We start from the raw sequence: 15,806 nt of genomic DNA on the forward strand, positions 1-15,806 counted from the left end.
CACACCACAAAGCAAAGAGGGAGCCTTTTGACTACTACACGTTTGGTCAAAATTATATCCGTCCTCTAATTGATTTCAAGTGAGTTTTAAAACTTGTGTCTCTCTTTCTTATGTTTGATATCAACCTGTTTGATTTACTGATTTGACTTTAATAGTTGATCACCTACACTTAATAGAGTAAGCTAGTAAGAGAGTAAAGACAATTAGCTTGATGGGATAGCTGTAACTACTGAGACAGTTGTGATAACTAATTTAAGATAGAATGACCTCTCTGCTCGAGGCTTGCTTGTGCTTACAAGCTATACACATCTACACACTTGTCTACACATGTATATAAAGCACAATTCAACGCTAACACTAAATTAATATACAGAATATTCAGAATCATACTCTCAAATTCTCCTCATTTCTAAAACTCTATTATATTATTAGTAAATCTCATTCATGCCATTTACTTCACCAATAGACTTGTGTTGTCTGCGGAATGTGGCAAACTGTAAACCCCATTCTCAAAGTGTTTGGGCTTTTTGATAACCAGTTTTAAATACAATATGAATTCCATCATGCTGTGCCTCAGCTTTACGCAATTTGGGTGGATCTTTGTTGCAGAAATTCTTATGTTGGCAACATGCCCCTTTTCACTGAAATGGAAGAAAGACTTAAGAAGGTTACAGTTTTTAATGTCCTTACTTTTTATGCCTTTGAGTTATCTATTTGATTATTTGCTTGCTGTATATTCTCCCTTTGTTAACATTTTAATAGATGTGGGAGGGAATTCTAAGACTCAAATATTACTGCAGGGACACAATATCATCTTGATGTCAAATCACCAGACTGAAGCAGATCCTGCTGTTATTGCACTGCTAATTGAAAAAAAGGCCCCACATCTTGCTGAAAACATGGTAATTTTTTTATAATTTGTTTTGTTGTTTTAACAGTCTTTGTGTACATGTGTAACTGCTGAAGTAATTGAATTCTGCCAATTGTTATACAGATCTATGTAGCAGGAGATAGAGTTGTTACTGATCCTTTGTGCAAGCCCTTCAGTATTGGCAGGTTTATTTTATACTTCTCTTTATTAAATTTGAAATATGCCCATATGTTTATTTTAACAAATGTAGTTGACGTAATAATCTTTGTTTTTATAGGAATCTGATTTGTGTATACTCTAAAAAGCACATGCTTGACGACCCCTCACAAATAGAGATGAAAAAAAAAGCAAATACACGGAGTTTGAAGGAGATGGCTGTGCTTTTAAGGTATATCTATTAGTGTAGAGTTAATAACTGTTTTTCTTTATAGATTCTGAATTCTGTAGTTTATCAATCTTAGTCCATGTTTTCTTGGAACCAGTAAGTTTTGAAATTTAAATATAATTCTTAAAAGGAAATATAAAAAGTAACTGCAGAGAATTTCTTCAATTAATTGTTTGTGTTGGTTGGTCAAATGTCCATTATTTTGGCTTTCAGCTGTTAAAGTTCTGTTTTTTGGTACAGGGGTGGATCTCAGCTAATCTGGATTGCCCCAAGTGGTGGTAGGGATCGAACAGATCCAAAAACTGGAGAATTTGTACCAGTAAGTTAATTTTCCTGTTAAAATGAGATTAAAAAAGAGCATTACAGTCCCAGTTATTTGAAGTTATCATATCATAGATATATCATAGATATAATGTAACTTAATCATATTGACCAGTAGAATAGTTCAAACTCATGTTTTCTTGTAGTTATTCTTTTCTATGCTGACTTTTAGGTTGTTTTATGCTTCCATTAGTTTACATAGATTCTCTTTAGATTGTGTCAGATAAATCTTAACCTAAGAAAAACATTGAGGGTGATTTTTCAAGGTCAAAAGGGTATTAAGTTGGTGACAGTGATAGACAGAGTTCCTCTGCCTATTATAAATCTAATGTTATCTTTCCTAAATGCAGTCCAGCAACTCTGAAAAATTAGATTATTGTTCACAGTTATTTCCTTCTCTTTTGCGTGTAAAAATAAAATATGAACATTAGGATTTGTATCAGAACTGAGAAGTTGTGAACAAACCTTGTGATCAAGCTCTACTTTGTGCATTACACTGCCAGTTCTACTATCTTTCCGTACTGATATAAGGTATTTAGGCACCCTTTGATCCTGCTTCAGTAGACAATATGCGAAGACTTGTTGAGAATTCTGGTCCACCAGGTCATATATATCCTATGGCATTACTGTGCTATGATATAATGCCCCCTCCAGCAACGGTATGGTTCTTGTCTTGCAGAGTCCATTTTGGTTTATTGTTGTTTGTTTTATTGATATCTTATATTAATGTGTGTGTACATATATTTTCAGGTGGAAAAAAAGATTGGGGAGAAAAGAATTATATCTTTTCATGGGACTGCCTTATCTGTGACTCCACCAATAAGCTTTTCTGGTGGAAAACCTGAACAGGTTTGTTAAATTTTATATCCTGGACTTTTCAGTACCCATGTTTATTAGATTTCTTATTTGCCATTGACTCCACCAGTTTTCCTGGGAGAAATCACCTATTGTCGAATTGTTATCTTCCAACTGAGGAGTTGTAATTAATTAAGAGTCATAACAATCTTATTTTGTTTAAAGCTGTATTTCAAGTACAAAAAAAGTGATATTTTTGTTTTTGTTGTTGAGACTGCACAAATAAATTCCAAGTAAAATTTATGCTTTTAAGAAGTCCCTCCCTGATCTGCCTATGACTTTTGAATGTAAAAATTGTGATGGCCTGCAAGTAGAACTTTGCCTCATCTGAATGTATTACCTACCTTCTTTTCGTGAAATGAATACTTGTGAAACTAAGTGCAATGCCTGTCTTTTGTATCCTTGAGTTCTCTACTCAAATCAACAGGTGGTTTTAACTTGTAAAATCTAAGTTTGAAAAAGAGATTGCGTTCTTTTCCATCGTTAATTTGATTGGTATGCTATGGATTATATTTGGACTTTGGAGCAGGCCAAGGATGACTATACAAAAGTTCTGTATGATTCCGTGACTGAGCAATATACTGTGCTGAAAGCTGCGGTACATGGCAAAAAAGGGTTACAAGCGTCAACTCCTAAAGTCTCGTTGTCACAGCCGTGGAACTAGTTCAAATCTGAATGTTCTTCATTATATTTTTCTCTGATAATCAGGTACAATTCTAACTTTGTAATCTTAGAAATATGCAGCTGTATAACTACACATACGTTAATCTGGCGGATACAATTTAAAGTGGATAATATCTTTAAATTTAAGTGCAGAGAAAGGATTTAAATGGGAGGTCCGAATAATATCATATTTACTTAAACCTGGAAAATTATAATTAATATTCTATTTTTCTCATTTTTTTTCCTTTGCTGAAGGTCGAAATGTTTTTTTCCCCTTATAAGACGCTTTCAAGCAATTTTATCCGAGTCTCACCAGAGTGCAGAGGGAATTGCTCGTTGCTTGCTGCCTTCACCCAATGAATGATTAGCTATTTAGCTGGATGGAAGTTTGCAGGCACCTTTTTCTTAAACAAATTCAGCCACTTTACTGTACAGGTCCCTCTTAGTTCCGGTCCCATTGACTGATCATCAAGATTACTACATTTGAATATTATTTTGTTACTCACAATTTTGTGTATCAATCTCTTGTAGCTAGTTGAATGAATACATGAAAGCTAATTACTACTTCCATGTATAACTTTCAAGTCAAATTCATTCCACAATATATATGATTGTTTGGCCCTACTACAACCTGTCTCTTGATGAAATGTTTTAGATTGTGAGATTGGATGAAGAGCATTAAATATTTTTTATTTTTTGTTGTCGTCCACGGTATCTTCCAGTGCTATAGGCCAAGGGTTAATATGCTGCAAATCTGAACTTTATTTAAGAGTTTATTATTGATCAATGGATTGCTGCTTTAATAAGGCGGATTTCGAACCCCGTTTTTATTCTATCACAAAGACAGGGTCTAACAGTTTTTCAAAATAAAAATAACAGATTTTCTTGGGTTGCTGACTTGCTGTGTGCCCCGTTATTTGTTTGAACTGGCTGTCTGTCCTTTAATACTTGAATATGGATCAAAGCAATTATATTTAGGCCCAGCTCGTAAAGAACATGCTTGGGCTATTTATGAGGTGAAAAAAAAGAGAGAAGAGAAGCTTATGTCCTTATCCTACTTTTTAATAGTTGACGTATACCTTTAGCCGTTTACGCTGTAGTTGTTCAGGTAGTAAAAAAAAGTGAGTCATTTTAAAAGAAAACGGTAAAGTGATAGAAGATAAGTGACAGTAAATGTCTCAATTGATCATTGAAGGATGCTTGTCCTAGTCCTAACACTGCCAGTGCCAATGCTCCTACGGAAGCAAGCACACATTTGCTGCTGCTACTTCTTTGCCATTTGCCCAATCCTCTTGCATCCCATTGCATTTGCATCTCCATCATCTTTTTCTCTATTTAGGGTTTTCCTTTTTAGTGCCTTTTGCTTTCAGCATGGGGAAAGCCAATTTTCACTTGTGCTGATGGATTTCGTTTAGGTCATCAAGATCCTTTCAAGATTTTAAGCTTGGTTTGAGGGTAAAAGTGGAATATATGTCTTTCTACGCAATTTTATCACGAATTTAATTTTGATAGTCAATATAAAATATTTTTATACGTGCATCTAATTATACATTGCTATGTTAGCAAAAATAACTCTTTTCTATTGACTATGTAAATGGTCATCCAAAAAAACGAATATAATTAAACCACTATGTCAGCGCATTCAAAATTAAACTCTTTTGTCACATTAAATTTGTTTTCGGAAATTTTCAGTCATTAATAGAGAAACTCTTAACAATAATTATTGATAAGCCACCTATAAACATGATTAAAAATTGATAAATAAATAATTTTACAAGCATAAAATGATACATCACTTTGAAAGGAGACTTAGGTGTAGCTAGAGTAGTGAGGCATTATTGATTTTTCTCCGTTATTAACTTCTTTACCTAATTTTTGTTACTATATGCATGCCATTTTTCATTTAATTCCTCCTCTAAATTTTAACTTGGTCCTTTCTATACTTAAATTTCCCTTTTCCCCAGCTTTGCTGTTTATAGCAATATCATCACTGTCCCACAGCAGCAACTTAGCGTTAAAATCTTGAAACACTTGGAATCGAGCCAGGCCCCATGATGTTCATTTTACCCTATGTCTTTCAAGTTTCAACTAGGGTAAACTTCTCTACCACATATCAACAAGAGAGAGAAATTAAAAATACAATATTCTTGGAGCATTTCTTTACTAGGTCTACTTCAAGAACATGCATATATACATAATATATAATTTTAGGGGTTTCATTTAATTTTTAAATTAAATTAAAATTGGTAGTTGAACATATTTTCGACTACGTATTAAATGTAATATAAATTTATGTACAATTTTTCTAAAAAAAAAAAACTATAGTACTAGCTAGTTAATTATAAGGAAAATTAAGACTTGACATTTATTATTTTTTATTATTTGAAGAGGTGGTGTCCACTGTCCACAGAAATATACAAAAATATTATCCTTCAAATTCCTATGTGAAACACGAGAAAGGGTGAGGGGTACCCTCACTGTATTTTTCTAACTCCATGCACAAGAAGATTCCCCCAAGAATGACACTACTACACCTATTCAGTTCAAGATTTTACCTTTTATAAAATGACAAGGATCAATTTCGGGGAAATAATAAACATCGTTTAGATACGTGGATATATAAATTTTTTTGTTAGTCGATTATTGTTAGGATTTGGTTGAATTAATCCCATATTGCTTAGGATAGTAAATGGAGTGAGTGACCTAGACTATAAATATGAGGCTAAGTTCTCCATTTGTTTTTGCACCAGTCAGAAACACTTTAAACTTGTATCTGATTTTTCTTTTCCTCTATACTCTTTGATTAGAGAGTGTTGTGAGGTGTAGTTAGATATTTGCTTTGAGAGAGTGTGAGTGTACTGGGGTGCCGGTGTTAGAGAGAAAGAAGTCTATATGTTGTAACAATTTTCACATAGTGATATTCTCTGGTTGTCATTTGACAACGGCCGTGGTTTTTTCTCCGATAATTAGAGTTTCCACGTTAAATTCTTGTGTTGTAATTGTGTCTATTTTATTTCTCTATCAAAGGTGTTTTCTCAAGGGGAATGGTGTCTTATTCCCAACAATTATTAACTGATTTTTTTGTTTCTTTACTAGTATCGGTTACAAAAAAGAAAATACACAGTTTGGTCCCTATAATTACACTTGAGCCTCAAATTAGTTCTTGATATTTCAATCGTCTCAATTTAGTTTCTGAACTTTTCAATTGACTCTGTGACGAAAATAACGACAGGGACTAATATGATTAAAATTTAAAAAGTTTAAGGATTAAATTGAGGTAATTAAAATTTCAAGAATTAAATTGAGATTAGAGTGTAACTTCAAGATCAAACTGAGTATTTTCTCGTTACAAAATTAAGAAACATGGTATTCTATCTCTGGTCCCCATTGAATAATTTGTAGGTGGTGGTAAGTGGTAACGTTACGACACGATTAACCCTAAATAAAGCTTAGGGCGATGTGATTATTTAATTAATAGAAAGAAAATGAGTGGCCTAATTAAGGTTGCATGCACGAGACTTACGAATAATGTCACATTGTCATGCAAGTATTTAATAGTATATAATTAGTATTTTACTAGTTACGATAAACAGAAGAGTGGCAACAAGATCTTGCCGAGGAGTGTGCATGTTCAATTCCTTCGAGGAGCCAATTACAGCTTCTAACCAAACCATATACATTATAAAGATACCACATCTATAATAAAATCCAAACAAATAATATACATATATGTTGTTATGAGAGCCAATTAAGTATAATATATGGCTCGTTTTAATTTCTTGCATTGTGGTAAGCTCTGGGGGTGTGTGTGTGAGAGTTAATTAGTTTAAAGTTGTTCGGTGGTCGGATTTCGGACAGGTCGGGTATACAAGTGAAAGGATGGATAGGTGAGGACGCCTTAACTTGGGTCGCACTTGTAGCGGACTAGCCGAGCTGGCGAGCACTTGAGCTGGTGAATGGACGAAGGGGGGGTGCCACCTCGGGGGAAGAGCCAATCTTCTCCTTATATACATGTCAGTAGTGGGCCCCAAGACGAGGACAGGCCCATATTTCAAATGCAGGTTTTATTTTATACATGTGATGTTCTATTCTGAAATTTATCATAAATATTTAATTTAATTTCAAAATCTTAAACGGTAAATAAGATAATAATTTAAGAAATTTATTTCTGTTAATAATTGTGTTATGTTATTGTATGGTTATTCTCTTTGTGGTGTAACTCGTCCAGTAGCAGTGATTGAATTTGCTCTATTTTTTAGTGGATGAGGTATATCTTGATGGATGAATAATACGAGTTGTAAATATCTATAAAAGCTTAAGTCAGTAACAATAACAAGAATTCAGAACTTAGCTTTGAGAGATAGAAGGTGTTTAACATTAGGTGAATGACATTGATGTCATATAATCGTTTGATCATTAAATCAATAATGATGACTATTAGTATGGTCAATTATAAACTCAAAATTAAGATACCATAAAATCGAATTATGACTCCTACGTAACATTTGTTTTAAGATACTGAGACAAATGTTGGGAGATTGAGACTCAATATCATGTTTGTTGATTCAGAGATTGGTATTAAAATTTCTGTCTCTATCTCCAAAAACTAAAATTTCAGGATTTTAATACCTAAAAAAAAGTAGAAACATAGGGGACTAAAATTTTTAGAGATAAAAAGTGAAACTTTAATAACATTTTATATCTAAAATATCTTTATTTCAATTAATTAATTTCAATTTTACTTTTTTATAAATTAAATTAAAATTTCATTCTTATTTTAATTTCTTTCTCATATTTTGTATCAAACAGAATATTGAGATTTATTTCAAACTCTGTCTCCGTCTTTTCATCTCTATCTCTCTACCAAACACTATCTAATGTACAATAAAGACTACAATAAATAAATTATTTTTCATGTTATTCTAAAAACAAAAAAGTTTGGAAAACAAAAATATTTAACTCAAAACTGCCAAAACTTATTTTTACTTTATTTATGTGACTTCAGTTCATTAATATTGTAATATCGCTTTTTTATAAATGAAACTAATATTATATCATTGTCATTTATATTAGTTTATTCCTTTATGATGTGTATACATTGATTACTCATTTATGGTATTTAATTTGTACTATAACAATAAAAGCACATTCATTTGCATTATAGTAACAGAAAGTCTCCAGGACCATCATTTTTTATCAAAATTTAGTCATCATTAATTAGTTAGTGTCTAGTAGAACTTTTTTATATAAAAAAAAATGTTAAAGAGTTATTAAAATTTATTATATTTTATTATCATTTTTAGTAATCAATTCAATTTATTTTGTTTAGTAATTTAAGAATATATTTTAACCTACAGTTTTAAATATTGATAACTAATTAATAACTAAAAATAATAAATTTTGATAATTTTTTAATATTTTTTTATTTATTGTTTATCATATTTTGATTACCTAATATTATTCTTCAGGGTAGAAATATGCATGCTCTTATTATCTTGTTTTCCCAGCTAATTTTTTTATTGGAAAAAAAAAACTCAGCATAATTATTTGGTACCAAGGCGCAAGGCTCCAAAATCCAAATAAAGAATGTAATTAAGATAGATAACTTGTCAATTGTGCTACAGCGATTCTTGAATGCCTTTATTAAATAAAGTATGTTTAATTGTCCTTAAAAGTAGATAATTTTGGATCTGGAAATAACCTCTATGGCCAATATGAGTGAACCTTATTGAATAAGAGAATATAATAATAATATATAAAAGAGGTGGAAAATGTAAAATAGCGGAATAAAGAACTTCACTTTTTAAAACAGAAAATAAAAAATTGTAGATTATCAAGTTACTGGAGATGTCAAACAATTTATTATATATATAACTTAAAGTCTTAAATACTGATATGAATTTAAATAAAATTATATTGCTCATAAATTTTTTATAGGATATATATTTTTTCGACCCAACTTTTGAATCAAAATAACATACAATGATAATCAAAATGTCAAATTTTCCATTGGAGATTCTGTACTGTGTATAAATTAAATAAGATATATATTAAAAAATCTTTGAGCTCAAGTTTAATTATTTTTCTTTTATTTTATATTTTTCCATTCTTAGCTTGTCTTTCCTTTTTTGTATTTTATTTTGTGTCATCTTCATCATTGTCATTTACATTTATTACAAGGTTATATTCACATTTTAATACAAGCTATCTAGTATTCATGTTCTTTAATTATATGATTCCACTTATTGGCTAAGGCTTGGTTAAAATTCATTTTATTACTTTGAACAATTTAACATTGCTGTAAATCCATGTACAAACTCATAAAAAGGAATAACCATATCTGTTTTTTTAATTGAAATCATAACACACTACAAGAGAATATGGAACATTGCAACGTTTTTTTTTTATGATTAGCAGCAGTTTTATTTGGTCACTTTTTATCTGTTTTCATTCAGTAAAATTCTAGTAATAATATTTATTTAATTTGACAATGCCATCTCATTTGATCCTAGCTTTTCTCTCTCTCTATATATATATATTTGAGGAACATTAAACAATATAAAATTTTGTTTAATTGAATTTGAAATATGAACATAAACATATAGAGTGCTATATATTTAATTTGGAAACTGAAACTAAAAAATTACAAAAAAAAAAATGCTAACTATTCCAAAGAATCAAGCTTTAATATATTCTGAAAGATAGTTAATTGGACGAGTTAAATTAGAATATATGACTTTTATCCTTCCCTTCGTTCCAATACTAAAATATGTTCTATATTTTTTCGCTCCCACACAAAAATATATACAAAAATATTAGGAAATTAGTAAAATTTATTAATTTTTATCTATTATTTATGAAACAATTTGTAATTTTCAGTGTTTTTGGTTTATCCAAATTAGATTTTGCAATATTCCTAGTGATACACGTGGCAAAAAAGGAGAGGAGGGAGACAAGTTGAGGGAATGAGGGGGTGTTGTGGTGTGGGCATGGATGACATAGTCAAATTTCAAATCATATAATGTGATGTGTGATATGTGCATGCTACACTGATTAATCTTATCACATTGATTTTGATATATTTCATGCACAACCTCTCTCTTCTTTCTCTGCAATCCTTCAACAAAATTCAGGGGACTCACCTACACGCGCCACCTTCAATTGCCCCATTTTTATTTATATTATATATTATATATGACGAGAAATATTTTGATATATTTTTTTATACATAAATTTATAAAAATATAGTTTTATTATTTCAAAAATTTAAACATAATATTTTGTAGTTAAAATAACAAATTATGTATTATCTCAACAAATTTTATTTTATTAGTTATACAATTTTAATAAGAGAATACATCAATTGACACGTTAGTATTTAAAAGTATCTATTAATACACTAATCAGATTAAAGTGAATTGACGTTTACCAAAACTGATTTTAAAAAAATGATAAATACTTTATTATTTTTAAAATAAAATTTTGAATTCAAATTAAAAAAAATTATCAAAAGATTTATATTAATCAAAAGAGTAAAGTATTACATGTTACAATTAATAATAAAATATTATAATACTGACAAATTAAATTTGACAATACAAAAATTAAAATTAATTTTTAACTATAAAGATAATTTTCGATAGTTAAAACTATATCTATACCTTAAAAAATAATAAAAAATTCTTAAATTATCCTACTCTATGACATAACATAATCACTCCCAAATTCTAACTTTATCTATTTTCATTCTTTAATAATCTTTGCCACTATTTTCAAACTCCCAATCCCTTTTTCAAATTCTCTTTTCTCAATTTTCTATTTTCATTTTAATTTCTCACTTTTTTTTTTAATTTTCTCCTATTCTTTTCAACCACACAATAACTTTAGAGGCGATCCAATAAGTAGGAAATAATAGAATAAAAACAAAAAAATTAAAAAAAATTTGAAAAAAAAGACTGGGAGTTGGGATAGTGAATAATAATATTAAAAAATAGAAATGGATAGAGTTAGAAGAATAATTTAAAATTTTTTAGACTTTAAATAACTTTATCTATTAAAATACATCTTTTATAATTACAAACTATTTTTAATTATTCTATAATTAAATTTACCAGAATAATAATTTTGGTACTTTACTCTCTTGTCAAAAATAGTGCCACAATTTGTTATTATGTGGGAAGTAATGGCCTATTTGGGGCCCTATTTTGGATCAGAAAGCATTAATATGGACCCCTTTTATAACCCTAACTATTAGATAAGGCGACACATGATATATATCACTGTTACTTGACCAATAAAAATTTATTGACGTACAGTATTATATACATTATATGAATAAACCAAATCAGAATTCATACGCAAAACACTGTTCCTTAATCAATTAAAATTTATTCATAAATGTTAAGTCAAAATAAAAATGATGATCTCCTCATTCATTTTCGTGTTTGAAAAATGACATTGGGAACCATATGTTTCCCAAAGACCCAACATCCTCTAACAAAATACCCCATTATACATGACAATTTTTAGATCAACAATTTACTTGGAATTTACTACATTATTATTTGATTAAACCTTTAATTGGTACAGTCCAAATATAAAATTTGTTATTAAAGAATCTAGCTTTTAAATGAAGTATATTACATAATAAATAAATAAATTTGTTAAGACTAAAGTTTAGTTTAAAGAAAAAAAATATTAGTAGTATATAATTATATAATTCTGTTAAAATTTACAAATTGATATGGAAAAAATCAAAACTAATAGTTTTAATTACATATCTGATAAATTTAATAAAATAATTGATAATATATCGAAAAAGTTAATCGTATTTTAGTTAATTTAATTATTAATAAGATAAAATTTTTGTGGCTTTCTTGCAGACAAATTTAGGGTGGTTGGCCTCTTTTCCACTAAATGGGTAGTCTTTTTGTGTTTCAATTTTGTTTTTTTGTGGTAGTTTTTTTTTTTTTTTTTTTCAATTTTTGAAATTCGTTCATAAACTTTCTCGTCTTTAATAGGCTCACAATAATAAATTAATAATAAAGCTAAGAAATTAAAGGAAACCACACATTGAATCCACTTTGCATGAGTAATGAAGTGTAAAAGGCAAACATCTTGTTCAATAATAAACTCTATTATTTTGCAAAGAAACGAATATATCTTTCTTTTTTTTTTCCCTTTATTAATTCATGGTGCAATTGGTGTTTTTTTTTTCGAATAATATAATTGTTGTTTAATCAAACAACAAATATTGACAATGGCCATTCAAACAATTAAATGATCATTAAAAACTTATAATACGTTAAAATTAAACTCTTATTTTTGAATCTATATATAAGTGACATATAAAATTATATAAATTGTGCAATTTAATAGTTACAAATCCTTTATTTTCTCAATTTTACTGGGAAATTAAGAGGGAGTTCAGCTAATTTATGCCAATTTTTGAATGGACTGAATCTTAAAGTTCATCTTAATAAAAATAAGTTAATATACATGGATGTTTCTGCTCCTAAGTATTAAAATGTTTCTTTTTCATACTAAATGAATGTTCTTTTATATATTTTTCGAATTTTTTTGTATTGCAAATGTGAATGTCTCTATTTCTTTAAGAATTTCATAGTTTTTTTTAAATTCTATAGGTATCTAATTATTTTTGTCAAAATATAACTGGATATTTCTTTTGTTACGCATTAGGATATTTTTTTCATATTAAATAAATATTTTTTTTTATATTTCTGTAATTATTCAAGAACAACTCGTGCTCCACCACTCCTTCCTTAAACAACTCCTGAGACTGAACCAAGTGCAAGGCACTGCTTTTTCCTTGCAAGCTTCAACAGGTTTGGACCCTGCCTCATTATGGCGGCACCACCTGTGAGCATTTTAAAGATCTGTTCTTTTGGAGAATCCCATGTTATCACATTGAGCTCTTCCACTTGGGCCTTCCTCAATAGCCCTCCAGTGCTTCCTACAAATATTGGGGATGGCGTGTTTGGATCCAACTCAGATGGGGTGAATCCCACTGGTGCCTCCTCCTTCTCAGCCGCAGGTGCCGCAGTCTCTACTTTCTCCTCTGCAACCGAACTCTTATGGTTGCGAATCGGAGCTGGGGGGAACTCTTATGGTTGCGAACCTGAGCCGAGGCTTTATGGTGGTGAAGGACACTGCGAGTGGTTGCTTCTAGGCACGGTCACTGGATTTGGAAGCAGAGAGCGAGATTCTGAGGAAGCATGCCTCCTCCTTAGTGCACTTGGAGATAGGAACACCGATGATGTTGGAGAGTTGACCGGTGGAGAGGATATGACCGAGTTTGGTGACAACAAAGGCGGCAGTAGAGCTGGTGTCGAGACCAAGGATCAAGCTAGACTTGACGTACTCGATGCCTTGTCAGCGGCGAGCTTCTTGAGATCGTCTTGGCTGAGAGGGCCTACAGTGAGGAAGAGGGGTCTGTGTGTGTGGTTGTTGGAGGTGGGTAGGTTAATATGGGAGAGAAGCAAAATCTTTTTATAGGCTTTAATTAGGTTTACTTTATCAGTTTTAAATTTTTTAAATTTTGAATTTAAAAAATTTAAAAATAATTATTAATAATTATAATTAATTGAGTTGTTCACTTTTTGGCTTATCAGACATTTATTTTTCTATATTTTTCCTTATTTTATTTAAACTATTCTTTGTTGTTATACATTAATTTTATGAGGCAGAAATATTAAATATTATTAAAAAAGTTGATTTTCTGACAAAGGTTGCTAATTTTTTGTACATTACTTGCTTCAAGAGGTTTTAATTTGTAGCCAATATCAACCTACCTTCCACCATTAAGTAATCATAAACATAATAAGACCATCATTAAATACATCATTATTGTTTAAGTGGTCGTGGCGGTTTTCAAATGAGGATTGTCTATTATGAAAAAAAATTGAGTGCTCCTGCAATGACTTGAATTCAAATGTCCTTCTTTCTTATCAGTCGGTTCTTAAAATAAAGGGTCCGTGGAGGGATATTTGTCAATTGTAGATAAGAGAACAGCAAGCGAAAGATAAGATGGTCAGAGGGTTATCATTAGAGCTAGGAGATGATAGAAGAATTCATTTTTGGGAAGATAATTGGCTACCATGTGGCAGGGGCGGAGCTAGGCTAACTATTTAGGGGGAGCGATGTTATATTTTATATTACTATTTCTATTGATAAAATTAAAAAATAAATATATATATAATCTCAATCAAAGTAAGACAATAATATATAAAAATTACCACTTATAGTTTGTATCATAAAAAAGCTATTCGACATTTTTTTTCTATTTTCAAAATCATCTATAATTGAATTTGTGTCGAAAATAGCTGCTAATTCTTTTTCTATATAGATGACCAAGTTGTTTGCAAGAAATTCATCAGCCATTTTACTTCGGAGTCTTGTCTTAACAATTTTTATTGCTGAAAAAGCTCTTTCTTTTGTTGCTGTAGACACTGGTAGAGTCAAAACAAGACGTATTAATCTATCAACCATGTGATAAGTTCTTGATTTTCCCATTTCTTGCAACTTGTTGCACAATTTAGAAAGTGTACCAATGCCTTTCAAATGATTTGGTATATCATGCTGATAATGTTACAACTGAGATTTCAAAATATTTAGCTCATTAGAAGGAAAGTCAAGGGGATAAAACTTCTCTGCTAACTTGTTGATTTCTTCAATATTAAATGATTTGAAATTATCCTTAGGATCCAAAGCACAACTCAAAGTCAAAAGCTCTATTGTTTGCTCATTAAATCTACTATTCAACTCTTGTATTTGAGAGTCAATTGTTGCCAAAAATACATTTATTCGATAATGATGCTCAACTGTCACACTTCGTTGACGAGATCGACCTCTTCCAAAAACATATTGTGCACTCATATTAGGGACTTCAATTTCATGTTTTTCACAAAAATCTTTAACATTTGCAAGAAAATTGTACCATCCACCATCTCTTAATTGTTGAAGAAGTAACTTTGATGTAGAAACAATATACATTGCATTAAGAATATCTTGAGATTGTTGTTGCTGTGCTTGGCAAAGAACATTAGTGATTCCCATAATCTCTTTCATCAAGTGCAAAGTGAAAACAAATTCAAATGACAATAATATTTTACTAACACCATAAGCCTCACCTCTTTGTGCATAAGTTGTCCCATCTTCAATGATATTATTGAGAACAATATTGGTAGCAGTAAACATTTTTACCAAACTGCAAATAGAATTAAAGTGAGAGCTCCATCGAGTATCCCTAACTCTTTGTAAAGTGCTTATTTGATTCGCACCTTTGCCTGTTTCTAATTCATTTTGAGCAACCAAGTTTGCATTTTCAATTGCTTGAGCTTCTTGTAATTGATCATGTCTTTTTGAAGAAGCACTAACAATAGTGACAATAGTGTTTAATTGAGTAAAAAATTCATGAATTTGAAGTACCTCTCTTGAAGCTGCCACTAATGCTAATTGTAACCTATGAGCAAAACAATGCACATAGTATGCTTGTGGAGAATCTTTAAGAAACAAAGCTTGCAAACCATTCCACTCACCCCGCATGTTGCTAGCACCATCATACCCTTGACCCCTAATATTTTCAACTTGGAGATTATAATGAGAAAGGATAGAAATCAATTCTTTCTTTAAAGTTGTTGCACAAGTATCAGTGACATGCACAAGATCAAAAAATCTCTTTAACAAAACCAT

At 30.4% G+C, this 15,806-nt stretch overlaps 2 protein-coding genes across 2 annotated transcripts in view; one reads left to right on the forward strand and one right to left on the reverse strand.

Moving 5' to 3' along the window:
• LOC107487163 (glycerol-3-phosphate acyltransferase, chloroplastic) overlaps positions 1–3,603 on the forward strand; it is a gene marked incomplete in the record, with an annotated part of 6,317 nt that extends 2,714 nt beyond the window's left edge. The window contains 9 exon segments of the mRNA XM_016107764.3: positions 610–667; positions 801–902; positions 995–1,056; positions 1,149–1,259; positions 1,497–1,575; positions 2,117–2,236; positions 2,328–2,426; positions 2,962–3,140; positions 3,351–3,603. Of these exon segments, the coding sequence (XP_015963250.1) occupies positions 610–667; positions 801–902; positions 995–1,056; positions 1,149–1,259; positions 1,497–1,575; positions 2,117–2,236; positions 2,328–2,426; positions 2,962–3,096 (766 nt within the window).
• Positions 3,604–14,702: 11,099 nt separating this feature from the next.
• Positions 14,703–15,806, reverse strand: LOC107487016 (uncharacterized). The gene has a single exon (XM_016107596.1). It carries the CDS (start codon positions 15,804–15,806, stop codon positions 14,703–14,705), a length of 1,104 nt encoding a protein of 367 aa, XP_015963082.1.

This window comes from Arachis duranensis, chromosome 5, assembly GCF_000817695.3.
Source record: "Arachis duranensis cultivar V14167 chromosome 5, aradu.V14167.gnm2.J7QH, whole genome shotgun sequence".
NCBI classification, from domain to species: Eukaryota; Viridiplantae; Streptophyta; class Magnoliopsida; order Fabales; family Fabaceae; genus Arachis; species Arachis duranensis.

Bases quoted from the DNA above. Each gene is read 5' to 3' on its own strand.
- LOC107487016 (XM_016107596.1), bottom strand. From the start codon at position 15,806: ATGGTTTTGTTAAAGAGATTTTTTGATCTTGTGCATGTCACTGATACT.